The following is an 18960-nucleotide window of genomic DNA, read 5'->3' as shown; positions in this document are numbered from 1 at the left end:
CTCTTTGAGAACATTATCACACGTTTTGGATGCCCCTTTGAACTTGTGAGTGACAATGGAACTCATTTTATAAATGAAGTAATAAAAGAACTCACATCAAACTTCATGATATCTCACCACAAGTCTACACCCTATTATCCCCAAGAAAATGGCCAAGCTGAGAGTACCAACAAAACTCTCATCTCCATTTTGACAAAGACAGTCGAGGCTCATCGCACTGATTGGGACCTAAAGCTTACATCAGCTTTATGGGCTTATCGTAGTGCGTATAAAGTTGCTATTAATTGCACACCGTTTAAGATGGTGTATGGCCAAGAAGCAGTTATGCCATCGGAGTTTGTAATTCCTAGTCTTCGAGTAGCTTCTCAAGAAGGTTGGGATGGTAACCCCTTAGTGGAGCGATTATATATCCTGGAAAGGCTAGATGAAGAAAGGCAATTAGCTGTGCGAAATGCTCTAGTGGAGAAGGATAGGAGAAAGAAGTTGTTTGATAGCCATTTAAAGGATAAAGACATCAAGGTTGGTGATAAAGTTCTTATGTACGGGGTACGTAATGAAAAGAAGAAATTGAAATACGCTGGTAAGGGACCATATCGAGTGTGTGAAATTACTCCGCAAGGTACCATTCGTGTGGAGACTCTAGATGGAGTTGAAACCATTGGATTCCTTAATGGGAGTAAATTCAAAAGATATTATGATCCTCTAAGCGAGGAAGAGTTGCAAGCCATCCATCAAAAGAAGGCTGCCAAGGAACAAGCAGAGCTTAAAAAAATCCAAGCAAGAGTTGAGGCTCGAGAACGACAACAACGTCTTAGACGCCAACGAGAGGCTAATCTGGGAATCACGAAAGCATTTTTCGAGGACACAGATGACGACTCATTAGAATCTGATCCACCCCTACGATACCCAATTGAGCTAAATAGCCCCTATGGGAAAGTACTATACGATGCCTTATTAGATACGGGAGCTAAACACAATTTGTTATCCTATGGAGTTTGGTGTCAATTAGGGAAACCGACCCTATCCCCGAGTACGATGCAAGTCAAGGGCATTAATAAAAAGAAAACTGCTATTCTTAGAGTCCTTCAGACCCCTGTTGTCTATGACAATGGAAGCATAGTGCAGAGGTTTCTAGTCATGCCCGCAGGAGCTATGGAAGGCAACGTAAACCTAGGACTCACGTGGATGTTGGCAACCAAATGCACTATTGATTGGGATACTGGTAGTGTCACGACGCGACCACCGACTCTTACCCCTATCATTCAAGCAAAGTCACCTACATTGCAAACTCTAGCAAAGTTGAAGGATAGCCAACATTCACAAGCCAAGGTGGTTAACTCGTCTTTGCCGGCTACCCATGAATCTAGCACTTCAACACTTGTAGTTGCAGCAAGCAGTAATATTGCAAGTACTCAACCTGCACGACATAAGAGTACATATCAATGGGTCCCCAAGGCCTTACTTCCAACTACCTTAACCCTCCCATCCATTCCAAGAAAAAATTTCCCGGGAAAACCAAGAGCGCGCCCTAGGAGAGTCAAGACCAAATCACGATGGATTCCAAAACAACTATTAGAAGCCCAAGGCTACTATGATGGAAATGAGCAAATTTGGGTACCTAAACGTAAAATGTGTCCTTCCCTATCGACAACAAACCCATATGAGTCAAACAGTGTAACGTTAAAGCCAATGGCAGACCTTGGCAAGGGAAAGATCACAGAATGCTACACACCTAGTCCAGAGCTAGTTTGGGCTCCAAGGAAAAACCAATTTATTCCACCTAGCTCAGGAAGGGGGGAGTTCCATGAAGCTTCTAGCTCCTCATGTAATACATCCATAGAGGTAAAAGCTTCTACACAGCCTCCATCTATAGTACTGGACCTCCATGAAGCTACAAAAGAATCCACACCTCCTAGTGTTCAAGAATCACCTGATGAACCACTTCAAGTTCGATCCTGGGAGAGTACCTTACCACCCTTGCAACTTGACGAGGCACCTAGGGTAATAGAAAACTACTGGCAAAAATCCTCACCTATTACCCACTGGAACAATTGGTTTCAAAGGGTGACGACATCATTTCAAACGGTATGATCTACCCAAGGAAGAGGGGAGTGTTTGTGGACATCCATCATTCACTTGCTTCCCTCTCAACCTTTCTCCCTGACCTCTTAATCTCCGATCTTAGGGAATGTATATATAAAGCCTTATACTCACAAAAACAAGATAAAAAAGTAAAAGAGCAAGAGCCATAACACAAATTATAAAAACAAATTATGCACAAGAACACGACCCTTGTAATATTTGCTCTCTAACCATCATCTATTTGCATGTACAGATATGGCTAGTACGCTAGAGTCATCCACTCCTACCTTGGGTGAGAGGTACCCTCGTTACTTTTCACAAATATTTCACATGGTCTTTCCAGTGCTTGCATGTGAATGGGATTTGATAGGTACGCTAGCATGTGAGAGGAATTTTGAGGAGTTAGAATGGCTGATACGTCTCTTGACCACGTCTGATCCATACTTAGTAGAGAGCGTTTCTCCCATTGCACAAGCCTACCCTTTTGACCAAGATGACTATAGGCGTCTAGTGACCTTCTTAGTAAACATGGGCACCTATGATGAAGAAGAAAATTTACACGACTACACGGATGACACATATGATCTCATGGATGATGACTTTGTTTATCTCGACGACGAGGATAGAGGTTTAGCCTTAGGTTTTCCCCCCAACCTCTACAATATCCTATTCCCTTGACTCTCTAGGGGGAGTGCAAATAATTAGGTTAGGGTTCCTTATGTTTTTTGTTGTGTTCAATAAGTGTTAGTACCTTTTTCCACTAATGTGCCTCCTGGAGGTATTCCTTTTGTTTCCTAGTGTGTACAGGAGCGTGTTGCTATTGATAGGATTTGGACCTTCATGGAATCTTTATCTCGACTCACTCTTCAAATCAAGCGCGACCATCGACACAAACAGGTGTTTCTTGTCCATTAGCATTGCCCCTTATCTTTTTTGCATCTATGATTGTCTACTTTGATTGTGATTGGTAGCATAATATCCAGCACATTTGCTTAGTATCAAACATTTAATTCAATGTCTTTTTTGTCATAATCCCTTGTCTAGGTTTAAACATCAAGCAAGTCCGACTAAGCTAGTTTGACCAAGTTAGGTGTTAGAGATCTTCTCTTAATACCATGGGGAATGCCTTCCTAATAATTAATGGTTACTTAGGTTCTTAATCCAATTTAGGCAGCATTGTGTGAAATGTACTAGGGCTTTCTAGTGGGCTTGACCCTATTGACCTTTAGCTTAAGTATTATAAAGGGAGTTTACTAGTATGATGAGCCTGGGGAGGTGTATCAGTGTTATATGACTCCCCAAAGTTACAAAATTAAAATGCTGAAAATGAACAAACAAAAAATCAAAGTGCCACACTGTAAAATCTTAAGCTGGAAGAGAAATCTCAGCTTGATTTGGTACTTCACTCACATGTATTGCCTATGGTACTAGAGCCCTAGAGGTTCCCAGTATGGGCGCTTTTACTTGAAAAGCAAAAAACCCAAGGCATACAAAATAAGCATACACATCAAAATTGAATCACTGTGAAAAGACTTTGGGGGCTCAAAGAAAAAGTAATCAGTCAGGCGATGATTTCATGAGAAATTCCTTTTATGGTAGCTTAACTACAAGGTCTTCTAGATATAGCCTCTAGTCAGCCCTCGAACATGAATACTTGGCTCTCGCGATTAAACAACTTAATTGACCACAGAAAATTAAGAAGCTTACCCATGGTATTAATATTCGATCTCTAGTGCCTTTCGACCGTCAAATTAGTGACCCCAGACTTGTTTAAGTTTTTACCTTTACATCTGTTTATGCATTTGATTACATTGCAATTTAATGTTCATTGCTGACAAATTGTTTGAAATTCTTTTACCAATCAATTTGTCTACCTAATACTGCATATGCTTTTTAATCACTTATGAGAATGCAATTACTGTGCCAATGTTGTTTGATTTTGCAGTGACTGAAGAAGGCTAAGGACATTCATCTCAAATGCTCTTCCACCTCGACGAAAGAGCTTCAACTCAATAGCTTCCGAGGACGGAATCTACATCAGGAAGGGGGGCATGTTAACCCTCACGGCTCACGGACACCCCATCACCTACGACGGACGTGTATTATGTATTTGGTAGAGTCAGGTATCGGGCTTGTCGGACCAATAGGAAAAGGGTAAGAGTGATCACCGATGAGAGGCGCACTCTAACTGGGACATTCAAGGGATTAGTTGGCTAAGCATGGGCGCCCAAGTGTGAATGGGGTGAGCTCATATAAAAGCCAACTAAACCTAAAATTCACTCATTCTCTCATTTGTGCAATAGAAGAGTGCTCTTGCTCCATCTCCATCTCCATCTCCATCTTCTTCTTCTTCACCTCCTTGTGTGTGTGTGTATGTGAGAGAGAGAGAGAGGGAGAGTGTGTGCGATCGAGCATTACGAAGGCACGACGGCGGCGAAGCGGTTGAGCGCGGCACGACTGCAACTTCTTCTTCATCGCGGCGAGGAATCCACCACGAAGGCGAGCGTAGAGCGGTGAGTGACACACCCTTTGCTCTCTTGAGCTTGCTAGTTTAGGCTTGTTGTGTGCTTGGAGCCATTTGTGGCTCGCACACGGTGTATCGGCAAGTCCTTTGCTTCGACAGTGCGGCAAGGAGCGCACAGACAATTTCGTGAAAAGTATTACCTTGCATGATCAAAACATGCCTATCATAGATGGGCATAAAATCCTATAGTAGTTGGGTTGCTTGGCCGCATTACCTCACATGACCAAAACATTCATATCGTAGATAGGAATAAAATCCTATAGTAATTATTAAGGTCGCTTGGTCGTATTCGAACCTATGACCCGGATCACAACGAACGAATGCTCAACCAATCAAGCTAGCTCCTTGTATCTTGGACACTCATCATATCATACAAGGAGGAATGCTCGTGCTACTAAAAAAAAATCATATCGTAGTTGAGCGGGCTAAAGTTACCTTCTCGAATAGAATTGGCAGGCTGTCAAGAGGATTTTTCGCTACTTGAGTGGCACTTTACATCTTGGCTTGTTTTATTCCGAGGGGGGATCATTGCTGCCAGACTTACATGATTTTTTGGACTCAGACTGGGCTGGTTGTTTTGACACGTGAGTGTCCACAAGTGGTTTTTGTTTCATGCTTGGCAATTCATGTATATCATGGTTGAGCAAGAAGCAACCTAATGCGGCCACTTCTAGTTGTGAGGGTGAGTACCGGGCAGTCTTCACAACTACGATTGAGTGTGTATGGTTCAGACGCCTTGTGGCTAATTTAAGTGTTGGACATGACACTGCCAAACGCTATCTACATTGACAGTCATAGCGCATTGGCAGTTGCGAGGAGCCCAAATTTTCATGCTTGCACAAAGCACATTGAGGTGCATTACCACTATGTCAGGGAGAGGCTCTTAGCAGGAGAGACCAGCTTGGCTTATGTGCCAACACAGGACAACCTTGCAGATCTTTTCACAAAGGCATTGTCTCGTGAGAAGTTCGAAGCTTTCCGCAAAGCTTTGGGCTTACTCCCCATGGTGGATTGATCATGTCCTTAGGGCATGGAAATTCCCTTTACTCATGTGCTAGCTCTCATTCAATGCATCAATCCAGGGGGGATTTGTTACCATATACATGTGGTAGTGAAGTGTGTGAACACACTTAGGACCGCCGGGGTATTTTTTCCCTCACTAGGAGGTTTTTCCCCCCGTGCATTGTATATACACCCATCATTCTAGGGCTATCTATGTTTCCATTGCACACTAAGTAATACACTCTTTGTTGTGTGCCTTGAGCTTCCTTCGTATTCTCCAAGCTGTGCATGTTTTCCTGCAACCCTAATTCCAATAGGCAATTTACTGAGGTGGTCTATATGCAACTTATTGCACCCATTGTATTGTATCAGTTATTCATTGCCATGGTTGATTGGTTTAGGAGACTCTCTCTCTCTCTCTCTCTCTCTCTCTCTCTCTCTCTCTCTCTCCCCCCCCCCGGTCTCTATGATTTTGCATCGTTGACTTTGACATGGTATCAAAGCCTTGGTGGAGTAGGAGCTGCACCAAGAAGATCCTGCGAAGATCTCCTCCTCTCTTGCTAGCGGTGTCCACTGCCCCCCTCTGTAGTAGCATTCCAAAATGTTGCTATCAAGAAGCTCCTGCATTTCCATTGTTGCTCCTCCCTTGTGCCCCATTGAGCTTGTGACGCTCTCGAAGTTTTGAAATGCCAAGATTTGCAACATCGTCGACAACCACAACTAGCAAAGCCTAGCGTTTTTTTGGCTAGCGTTTTAAAATGTTGTAGCGAGTAGGCATTGATGATGGCAAAGCAAATAGTCTCTTGGTGACGACAATAAGGATCCCCCCCATCCCATTGCATTTTAAAATGCTAGTTGCAATAGCTCCTTGACAGCGACACATCACTCGTCCCCCCCCCCCCCCCCCCCCAAAAAAAATAAATAAATTTGAAGCACCCGAATACGGCTCCTTTCTCTCATGCTAAGCTAGCATTTTAAAATGCTATGAGCAAAGAGTGGTGAGCACACTAGGGTAGCAGAGGGTGCAACTATTGACAAAGTCTTGGTTGCTATCGACGAGGGATTGAGGAGCACTTATTAGATAAGTTTTGGACGAGTTTGGGAAACAAATTGGGCATTGGAATCTCGAGAGCTCTAACTAGCGGGCTTGGCAAAGGAGGATCTTGAAGTATTTTTTTTATGAGAGCATTGTTTTGGCGATGTGGCTTGGTATTTGTTGTGGCCACTCTTTAGAGTGTGAGAAGGTCCAATTTCTCCAAATTTCATATCTTCAACATGCCTCCCCCCCCGGTTCAAGTGCTAGCAACAAACTGAACGTTGATAACTACACCCATTGGAATTTGATTATGCAAATCTGGTTCTCACAAAAAAGCTTATGGGACATAGTCGACGGCTCGGAGCCTAGTCCTATGAGGGATCCCAACAACAAGTACACCCGCCTTCAAGATGACGAGTATCAAAAATTGTGTGTCGATTGGGATGCTTGTAATGCAAAGACAATGTTGGCCACTGTGGAATCTCTTACAAAGGAAATTTCTCTAGCCATTCAGACTTTGAAGACTACCAACGATATGTGGTTCAAGCTCGTTGGAATGTTTGATCGGCATTCTACGGTGTGAGCAGTCAGCCTTCTTTACAATTATTTTCCATTCAATTTCCACGAGGAAGTTCCATGCAATCATTTTTTACGAAGGCTAAAGTTATTCATGATCAACTGTCGGCTATGAAAAGTGCACTGAGGGGTACTCAACTAGCTGCTTTGATTCTCACGAAGTTGCTAGAGGCATATGAAACAGTGTCTAGGACACTTCGGCTCCAAATCACGAAGGAAAAGCTGAAATTTGATGATCTCAACTCTTTTAGGAGGAAGCCGTGTTAATAACTCAAGGCAAAATTCAAATTTCTGACAAAGGTGTGGAAGCACTTACTGTTTCGGATTCTAGAAAGAAGACCAAGAACCTTTGTTACAATTGTGGAAGTTTATCTAAAGATTGTAGATCCAAAGGCAAAGATAGAGGTTCCACAAAGGACAAAGGCAAAAGCAAGAATCATGAGGAAAGTAGCGATAGTGACTCAGGGAAGGACAACAAAGAGGCTGCTGGTGTAGTGGAGACTACACAGGCAAGGACTCCCGCCATCTAGTCACATGGAGACCATTGCCGCCATCAGCTTTAGCTAGAGAGAGGCTTGTGAGTGGCAGAGAGGGGCAAGCAGTGCTCCATATTGGACCCTTGTGTTGGAGTTCAAGTTAACGGTGTTTAAACTTGTGTATTGGAGTTCAAGGCACATGCATATGGCAAGGAACCAATTAAACATCTCAAAAACATTATGAATGAGTGCACCAATCCATTGTTGTTGGTCGGATTATCGACAGGATGTGTTCCATAGTTCATTATCTTGGAGTATATTGGACATGATGTGTTTATAGGGATTCTTGGACGTAGTGTGGTCTACAATTCAAATTTTCTAAAAGGCAACACATGCTCAAGATGGCATTCTTCTAAGGTACAAAGTAGAGGGTAGCATATCCGAGGTGTATCCAACATGATCGTTGTTGGTGGGCTGACCATGGTAGCTTCTTCATTGAATTGATCTCATTATTTATGTCCACTATGAGCTACAGAGAGAGTTATGGCATCTCAAGTGACTGAGTGCACCAATCCATTGATGTTGGTCGGATTATGGACAAGATGTTGCACTAATCCATTGTTGTTGGTCGGATTATGGACAAGATGTGTTCCACAGTTCATTATCTTGGAGTATTTTGGACATGATGTGTTCACAGTTCACGAACGTGGATTCTTGGACGTAGTGTGGTCTACTATTCAAATTTTCTATAGTGTGGTCTACACTATGAATGAGTGCACCAATCCATTGTTGTTGGTTTGATTATGGACAATGTGTGTTTCATAGTTCATTATCTTGGAGTATTTTGGACGTGATGTGTTCACAGTTCATGAATGGAGATTCTTTGACGTAGTGTGATCTACAATTTTCTAAAAGGCAACCGATGCTCAAGATGGCATTCTTCTAAGGTACAAAGTAGAGGGTAGCATATCCGAGGTGTATTCAGCATGACCGATGTTGCTCAGGTGTCCATGGTAGCTTTTATATTGACCTGGTCTCACTATTTATGTCCACTATGAGCTACAGAGAGGGTGTTAGAGTTATGGCATCTCAAGTGAATTGCCCAATGCGAGGACAAAGGGCAAATTACTGAGGCGGGTATATATGCAACCCATTGCCCCCATTGTATTATATCTCTATGCTTTCGCATCTTTGCCTTTGACAGATGGACGACCCACAATCAACCACATTGACTTTTTCATTCCCCAGTTGGGCATCGAACCCGCGACCTCCTCATTGGCAGGTTGATGTGCTAACCACGCGCCCGCATGGATTTGGTTGTCCAACACTCCACTTCGAAGTGAACATGCACCGGCAAAAGTAAATTTGGCCCTAAAAAGTAAACTCGATCTCCATCCATGTGTTGCCCGTCGATCCCTCAGCTCGGTCTTCCTTCAAGACACTGATCTTTAGTGCTGAGGTGCATTGAGTCCTTTGCATTGATGCGAGTCATGCGACCTACCTATCAAGAATGCAACAAAAAGCTGCGGGATAAGGAGGGGACCGTTTTGAACCCAAAAGGCAACGCAAAGGTGGAGCCGCCCACAACCCAGGTGTCAATGTCTCCCGCGCGCTTTTTGCTTGTTTTCCCCTGCGCTAGCCTAGTCCTGAGGCTGCGCCTCCATGGCCGGCGCGTCATTAAAAATGCATGTTTTATGTTTTACAACAGCTCCTTTCCCGCTCCCTCTCTTTCTCCATGTTTCTTCTCCCGTGCATTCGCCAGCTACCGAGCTATTGACTCGCCATTGAGTTTGGACAATCCGAGCCGCCATCTGCTGGTATACCATCCCAGTTCACCACGTTTTTGAGAGGAAACGCGCATTTATGCACAGAAAAGGCGCCATTTTCATTCCATCTGATTGGAGGTGTTTCTAACTGAGCCTGATCTTCTTGCGCCTTTTAATCTTCTCCTTCTTGGCAGTATGCGTGACCAGTGCACGTGTAATCTCCATTTAGCGTCTTTGAAGCCGATGCTACTATGAGCGAGCCACGGTTAAGGTTCAAACATTCTGATCTGTAGTAATATGCAACTGCTGTTTGCCCGATCGACTCGAGTCTGTGGCAAGTGGCTGACCAAAGCATATGGAATCTCCTGAAAGGCATCCCTTTACTGCCTCAATAGATAGCCAGGTACTTTACCTCTTGCGCTCATTTTTTCTGGTCCTCCAACCACCCCTTTAGACTTGAGGTCTTTGCCAGATGTATTAGATATGTAGCATTTATTTGGTTTCTCTATCACCCTCAGATGGAGTCTTTGTTATGGTGGTAAAACTTTCTTTGCAATGCACCTTATTTGGCACTGCACAAGCGTTTTTGGTGTTGAAGTTGTTGCCAGCTAGCTGCATTATTCATAGCCATGTGTATCTAAGGGTAGGCTAAGAGACCATGTCTATGTAAGGGTAGTGGGTAACAGTCCATGTCTATGTTTCCAAGGGTATGCTAAGAGCCAAGTCCATGTTGAGGGGAGGAGCTATTGCCTATCTTTGGATCTTGAGTAGAGAGCAGCCCAGCTATCTCTGGTGTCGGACCCCATCGTCTCTCTGAGTGTATGTGTAGCTGGTTCTGCCTCAATCTCTAGTCTGTGTGATGGTACTATGAGCTGATGGATATCTTATCACCACTCAGGCATTGTATGGCATGTTTGTGTCCTTAAATCCTAGCCTCTGGATAAAGCCATCCTCCAAAATAATCAAGAAATGTACTCTGTAGTACATCTTTGGAGGAAGAGGCTGCCTAGGCATGCTCTAATCTATGTATAATTGCCAGAGATCCTGCTCGAGAGCCTGATTCCTCTCACTGTGTGCGAGGCGGATAAATGGTGAATCAGGGTCATAAGGGGGGTAGCTCTATATGAAAGCCACGTGCATTGAACTACTACCTGTGTACACCGAGTTCTACTCTCTCTTGCACTGCAAGCTGCCTGAATGAGGCATACTAAGCCTCTACTTAGTTTAAATTCAATTACTCCAAGGCTTTCTTAGGTTGACGGCACATCCTTCTACGAGAGTTAACAAAAAGGTTCTTTATGCTTCTCATCCCACTGCTGATTTTAGATTCCTCTTAGACTAGAGTGTAAATCCTTCAGCTTTGATTGGCGTCATGATCATCCAACGCAAAGTATCTTGCGGATACATTTCATACTCCTACTGAGATAAGAGTCCCGCTTTAAACTTCATCTTCTCTGCATTAGATAGGTTCATGAATTGACTCACCTTGGCAAGAGAGCACTAATATTTGTCCACATGAGACGTGACTGGCTCCCGCTCCCATTGGGAAAATCAATCCCACTTTTCTCTAATGCATTCCGCAAAATGTAGAGAAAAAAATTGCTTGGAAATCTCTACGTTGAATCAGGTCTAAGTCTATGCATGAGTTGTCTCTAAAACTTTGGCAAACCACCAATTACTTTTCAACGCAAAATTGCTACAAAAACTCAACATTGAAGCGGGTTCAAGTCTTTGCTCGAGTCCCTTCTAAAATTTTGGCAAATCACCAATTACTCGTAGTACTTTTCAGGTTCATGCTCACATGCCTTATCTTTGACTTTTCTGAGAATTATTGTTGGCAAAGGCAACTTCCAGTTGGTAGATGTAAGAGAGAGCCTTTGAGACACCTCTATTACCAACGAAATCGTCCAACTTAGAATTGCCGGTCCTGAGGTGTAAAGACCTTTTGGGGGGTTCCTTGGCTGTGGGTTTGGACTTGGAATAAGATGAAACTAGAGATGATAAAGAGAGTTCTTTTTGGGCTTCTTTGAATATAGGGGAGTATGGCTTAGTAGGTGGTTTTGACTCTTGAGTAATCTCAAGCATACCGCTCCTCGAATTCTCTAGGTCCTCCAGAAACTTGGTCTTGTCGTGTTCTTAGAGAATCTAGAGACTTCTTGACTTCTTGCAGAGAGAAAAATTCATTCAACTCTACGAGATTTCTTTACATATCTTGAAGCTCATGCTTGCTCCTTGCTTGACTTGTCATGGCTTCTTCCTAGAGTGTCATCCTCCTTTGCAGACAGAGAGGTGACCTTGCTCTGATACGAGTGTCACAAACGGGAGCGCATAACAATATCATATAAACTCAGGTAAATAAACTTTATCTCTTGCCCCACACACACACACACACACACACACACACACACACACACACACACACACATATATATATATATATATATATATATATATATATATATATATATATATATATATATATATATATATATATATATATATATATATATAGAGAGAGAGAGAGAGAGAGAGAGAGAGAGAGAGAGAGAGAGAGAGAGAGAGAGAGAGAGAGAGAGAGAGAGAGAGAGAGAGAGAGAGAGAGAGAGAGAGAGATGAGATGAAATGTTAACGTCTTCAAGAGGCCAAAGTGATCTATGAGACCAAAAAGTTACAATTGGTGAATCTGATACAATGTTTGTGTACAGAAAATATGAAGAGCTGAAACGAAATAGGCGGGGAGGGGTGATGGGCTGATATAATGGGTTAGTTGATGGATACACATCACTAGTGATACAAATGAGATACAAATCATCAGAGGTGGGCGGGTCAAGCTCAGAGGAGATCCCTCATCGGTCGTTGTCGAATCTCCTCAATATCCTCCATGGTCAATACTCTGACTGGTCGTCTCGCATGTTGAGCTAGAATGGTCTGGATCCTCTGTTGCCACCTCCGTCAATGATGTGAGGCTTCCTGTGGTCGTGGGCGCTTGGATCTACCTAGCTCAATGGCTCGATCAATCAACGTACCTTTGGTGTGGGTGGGATCTGAGATCTGTTGTGATGATTGGTCCTCTGGCTTGTGTGAAGAAGTCTGTGGTTTGTCTCTGAGACTGGCTCTCCTGTGGTGTCCTCAGCAAGCTCTTTCTATGTCTATGCACTCTAGTAGAAACAATCCAAGACATCTCTGATCCTCATATCTCATGACTCTAGAAAATGGTCCAAAACCTTCTTTGAACAAATAGTGGAAGCAGCCCCATATCTCATAGTACACCGGGCCATGACATGTGTAGTGTAGCTCTGTCTCTGGCTCTAGGCGACATAAATGACATCCTAGCCTTTGTTGGTACACCTCGAAATAAGCCAGTCTCAATGTGAAGTTGATGTGAGGATGTGTGTATCTGCCTAATAGCACACCGTATTCCATGAGATAAGTGTATCCATGTATGCAGGCCTAGTCACAAAACCGTCCTCCGTGAGTTGGAGAAGATGCTCTCTATAGAAAGCCATCTTCAAGCCCAACTCTTGTGTCGGTTGTATCCATGTGCTTATGGTATCTAGTTGATTCAGATCTTGACGTACCAACATGCTGTGTCACCCTGCAGTGCTAGTTGTCGGGATGACTCCAAGGCTAGCCGAGCGTATCTGTCTTTAGGGAGGTCCCATACACTGTATAAAGGATATTGATATAGTCAATGCCTCGGCCACTAGGGGTGGGGCGGCTAGCTCCGCTCAGATAATCTCATGTGGCATTGAGGCCTTAGCCCAAATCATTCGAGAAATCATAGAGATCAAAGGCATCTCCATACATCTCCATCCATCCGTGTTGCTAGATCTACCATGGTGGTCTACTGAGGGTCCCCATATCTGAATTTCGTAAAGCATAGTTGAAGCCACTAGAGCGTCAAAAAGCTAGAGCTTTGTTCGCGGTTCCTGAAACTGAATCTGCGAATATGCGAATACATCCTCTACCCCAAGATAGGTGTATGCCTGTGTACTCCACTGTCTCCTGGCCATACGTAAATGTGGGTGCTGACCTCGTGACCCACTGTGAAGTGGTGTTGAGCACCATAACCTTGGTTTTCCCAAGGTCGACAGACAATCCACTATCATGAGCAAATGTGTGCAAAGCATCCAAATGATGTTGCATCCCCCCCGAAGAGTCGGAAATCTACACAATATCATTAGCGTATAACATTGGAATCCATGTCCTTGCTAGTTGAGCACCTCTGTCTCATGAAATGTTATATTAAACATCTTCAGAAGGCCAAAATGACCTATGAGACCAAACTGATACAATCCTTATGGATCTAGATCTAATCCAATGTTTGGGTACAAAAATAAAGATGAAGTAAAGTGAAAGACCAAAATTGTCAGACTAAAATCATCATCAACATCATCAATGCCTGAGGATGCCCGCCATCGGGCGTTGTCTGAGAAAGTATTGCATCGGTTGTTGAAGAGCTTCATCAATGTCCACCTTTGTTAATAGTCGTATTGGGCGTCTCTCATATCGTGCTAAAATAGTTTTGATCCTTTGATGGAGCCTCTATCGATGTCGTGGTCACCCTCGTAGATGTGGGTGTTTAGCTCTCCCAAGCTTGCTCGCTCTGTCCACTAATATACCTCTGGTATAAGTGGGCTCTGAAGTCTGCTGTGAAGCATGCTCATCTGGCTGTTGAGTCCTTGCTCTAAAGGAGTCAGTGATTTGCCTTTGTGAATGTCTCCCACTGCTTGGTCTCCTCAAGAGACTCTCCCTGAGTCTGCGCAACTCTAACAAAAACAACCCGAGGCATCTCTGATCCTGATATGTCATGACTCTAGCCAACGGTCCAAAGCCCTCTCTGAATAGACAGTGAAAGCAGCCTCGTATCTTATAGTATACCGGACAATGACAAATGTGATGTAACTCTGTCTCTGGCTCTATATGATACAATTGGCATATCCTGGCCTCTGCTGGTACTCTTCTAAATGTGCCTGTCTCATGCATTGAAGGAAATTGCGCTAGATGTCGGGATGACGAGGGTATTGTTAGATGCTGATTTTGATTCTCTAGAGGGGATGCATCGTCACTTGGATGCTTTACATGCAGTTGCCCATGATATTGGATTGTCTATTAATCTTGGCAAAACCAAGATTATGGTGTTTCTCTTGGAGGGGATGCAACATTACTTGGATGCTTTACATGCAGTTGCCCATGATAGTGGATTGTCTATTAATCTTGGCAACACCAAGATTATGGTGTTTAACACCACACTATAGCGGGTTAGGAGGTCAGCACATACGTTTACCTATGGTCACGAGCTAGTGGAGTACACAGAGGCATACACCTACGTTGGGGTATTCTTCAATGGGCCAATGTTTTCATGGAGGAGAGTAGCAAAGGCTAGACTGAACAAAGCTTATGTAGCATTGTGGGGATTGGAGAGGATGTGTTCGTGGGTTCAGTTTTCGAACAAAGCTCTGTCTTTTTGGCACTTTGGTGGCTTCAGCTATGCCGTACCGAGTTCAGATATTTTGGGAAACTCGACCAAAGCTCTGTCTTTCTGACACTTTGGTGGCTTCAGCTATGCTGTACGAAGTTTAGATATGGGGACCCTCTATGGATCACCATGGTCGATTTGGTAGCATTGATAGATGGAGAGGCCCTTGGTTCTATGATCTCTCGGATGATTATAGCCAAGGCTTCAGTACCACATGACATTATTCGACCTAAGTTGGCTGCACCTCCCTGGTGGTCGAGGCACTCACTAGATCAATCTTCTTTATACATAGTTTATGGGACCTTCCTAGAGACACATATACCCGGCTAGCCCTTGAGTCCTCCCGATAGCTAGCGCAATAGGGGGATAGAACGTGTTGGTATGGATAGATGACATCATGGTTTCAACATGGACATATTGCTCCCCTTCCAGTCTTCTCTGGATGCACCCTCTTTGACGCTCACAGGGATAGAGATCACTAGACTCATCCGTCAGGACTTGATTCAGCTAGATACGTGAAGGACATTGAAACAACTGACACAGGTGTTGTGGACGAAGATCTCTTTCTATAGAGAGCATCTTCTCCAAGTAATGGAGGATGTCTTTGTGACTAGACCTAGATACATGGATACACACTTATCTCATGGGATACGGTGTGCTATTGGTCAGATACGTAGATCTTTGCATCAACTTCAGGTTGAGACTGGTAGATTTGGAGCAATACCGGCAGAAGCTAGGATATGTCACTTATGCCATCTGGAGCCAGAGACAAAGGTGCACTATATATGTCATTGCCCGGTATACTATGAGATACGTGGGTGCTTTCATTGCTTGTTCATAGAGGGTTTTGGACCACTTTCTAGAGTCATGAGATACTAGGACTAGAGATGTCTTGTATTGTTTTTACTAGAGTTGCGTAGAAACAGAGAGAGCCTGTTGAAGAGATCATGGGAGAGCTAGTCTCAGAGGCAGATTACAAATTTCTTTAGACCGGCCATTGGGCAGCTTGAGGAGTAGCTCTCATAGTAGAGCTCATATCTCACCCGCACGAGAGGCACGTTGATTGATCGAACGTCTGAGCTAGGTAGATCCAAAGGCCCACGACTGCAAGGAGCTTCACAACATCGATGGAGGTTCGAGCAGAGGATCTAGACCATTCTAGCTTGGCGTGCGAGAGTTAAGTAAGAGTATTGACCATGGAGGATGTCGATAAGATTTGCTAGCGACCGATGATGGGTATGCATGAGTTGATGGCCACACTTTCTCCATTCACCTTCGTTGAGATTGTATCACTCATTGTATCAGCCCTTCACTCATTGTATCAGCTATTACTCATACCCTACACAGTTCCAATTAACTGCTTAGCTCACTTCCAAGAGTTTAGGATGTTATAGTATCTTTTTTAGTACCTTTTTTTTAATAGTTCCATTTAGTCTTTTTTTTTCGGTACTCAGACATTGTATTAGATTCACCACTTTGTAACTTTTTGGTCTCATAGGTCACTTTAGCCTTTTGAAGAGGTAAGTATATCATTTCATTTCATTCCTCTCTCTCTCTCTCTCTCTCTTTGCTATTAGTCGAATACAAACATCTTCACACCAGCTTGAGATTGAGACTTGTAGATTCAAAGGGATACCAACAACTAGCAGGATATGCTGTCTATGCCATACAGAGCCAGAGATGGAGATGCATTATGTGTCAGTGCACATTATATTACGAGATACAAGGTCGCTTCCACTCTCTATTCAGAGAGCACTTTGGACCCTTCTCCAGAGTCATAAGCTATCGGGACGAGAGATGTCTTGGACTGTATCTACTTGAATTACAGACATAGAGATAGTTTACTGAGAATATCTGGAGAGAGACAATCCGAGAGACAGATCAGTGATTTCTTCACACCAGACATTGGACAGATAGAGGAGTAGCCACCATTGCAAAGCTCAACTCATAGTCACACCTGTGGTACTCTCATTGACTGAGCATTGGAGCTAGGGAGATTGAGACGCTCACGACTGAGGAGAGGAGCTTCACAGCATCGACAGAGACTACAACAAAGGATTCAAACCATACTATCTTGACATCCAGAGTACAGATGAGGATGGAGTCATTACCCATTATATCACCCTCTTGTATTGGGCACCCATTGTATTAGTGGTCACACATACCCCACACAGTTCTAGCTAGTAGCACTTCCAGATTCATTTTAGTATCTCTTTTATGTACCCATACATGGTAACAGAAACACCAGTTTGTAACGGATTGGTCTCGTAGGTCATTCCATTTTGGCCTATTGAAGGCATGGGGCCAATACAGTGGATTATGTCATGACTTCACCAAGCTTTATTTCTAGTATCGAGGACTTTAAGGTGGGACCCAAACCAGTTGGGATTGTAGTGGATCATGCTCTCTTGACCTTATCAATCTCCTTCCAATACAATGCCTCTCAAGTACAAAGGAAGAAGACACACACAAGATATACTTTCACGCCAGAGACTGATTCAGTCTATGTGGAGAAGATCCATAATAGGATGTGGGCAGCCGAGCCAGTATATACTTTAGAGGAGATTACTTCTCAACTAACAGAGATACTACATGGAGCAGCACAAGAGGCATACCCACATACTCAGCCTGATCAGAAGAGAGGATCTGGGAACATGCCTCAAAACAGTTGGTACGACGAGGAATGCAGAGAGACGAGAACCCAGGTCCAGAAAGAGCTTACACTTGGGATCATCACATATAAGCAGTCTCGGATTGCTCTTCGGCGTATAGTACGTCGCAAGAAAAGGACATTTTTAGCCAAACTGGAGAAGGATTTATATCAGCTCTTCTTGAGTCAGGACTCACATGAGGCCTGGCGTTTATTTCATGAGCACTCATCGCCTCCGACAATTACTTCTCTTGAGATTTGGGGTCAATATGTAACATCATTATATACGGTATCTGGACAGCCTCCATTACCAGATCCGCTAGAGCCATGCCTTGCTACTAGTACTTTCTTTACTACGGAAATGGTGGAAAAAGCCATCGATAAGATGAAGACAAGAAGAGCATATGATCATGGGGGTTTAGTAGCATAACATCTGATCCATGCAAGGGATCTACTTTCTGAAGTCCTTGCTCGTCTGTTTAATCGGGTCATGTGTGAAGGATTACCTGAATCTTGGAAATTATCTACTATCGTACCTATTTTCAAGTCAGGAGATCCTATGATACCCGGGAACTACCGTACCATTATGGTGGGTCACACATTGACCCGACTGTACGCATCCATTCTGGAACAAAAACTGAGTAGATGGGTAGAGAATGAGGGCATAAGGGCAACAGGACAAGCTGGATTCAGGAGAGGTTATTCCACTTTAGATCATATTCTTACGCTCAGAGCCATTATTGAGGAAGGAAGAGCAAGCGGGAGAAGGATGTATTGTTGCTTTGTGGATTTTCGGAAAGCTTTTGATACAGTACTAAGGGCCAGATTGATGCGCAGAATGCAAGAGTTAGGGGTCCCCAAAGAGATTATCTGGGGGATCATGGCCTTATACGGGTCAGTAACTGGTTATGTACGTACTCCAGAAGGGGATTCCGACATTGTTCATTCCACCGTTGGAGTAAAGCAGGGATGCCCACTGTCCCCTACTTTATTTGGTATGTATATAGATGAGGTATCAGATTACATTGATAGAGAGGGTGACAGAGGTGCCCCACTTGCAGGGTCATGGATCCCTTTGTTGTTGTATGCAGATGATATTGTATTGATAGCAAAATCACCAGATGGAATGCAGAGGCAGTTAGATGCATTACATAAATTTGCGGAGGACAGGGGACTGTCGATAAATTTGGGTAAAACCAAAGTTATGGTGTTTAACACCACACCGCAGTGGGTTAGGAGATCGGCACCTACATTTGCATATGGCCAGGATACAGTAGAGTACACAGATTCATACACATACCTTGGTGTGGTATTTACAAGACCGAAGTTTACTCTTAAGAAAGTAGCAGATGCTAGATTGTCCAGAGCC

The 18960-nt window shown here is 43.6% G+C and overlaps 1 protein-coding gene across 1 annotated transcript in view; it reads left to right on the top strand.

Moving 5' to 3' along the window:
- The first annotated feature begins 9557 nt into the window (after window positions 1-9557).
- Window positions 9558-18960, top strand: part of LOC147426140 (uncharacterized) — a 68768-nt gene continuing 59365 nt past the window's right edge. Inside the window, exon 1 of the mRNA XM_086498375.1 lies at window positions 9558-9865. Within this exon, the coding sequence (XP_086354501.1) occupies window positions 9818-9865 (48 nt within the window). The 5' untranslated portion in view covers window positions 9558-9817. The remainder of the gene's footprint in view (window positions 9866-18960) is intronic.

Source organism: Adiantum capillus-veneris, chromosome 24 (genome assembly GCF_014529385.1).
Source record: "Adiantum capillus-veneris isolate H3 chromosome 24, ASM1452938v2, whole genome shotgun sequence".
NCBI lineage: Eukaryota > Viridiplantae > Streptophyta > Polypodiopsida > Polypodiales > Pteridaceae > Adiantum > Adiantum capillus-veneris.
This window is presented reverse-complemented; position numbering and strand designations above follow the sequence as displayed.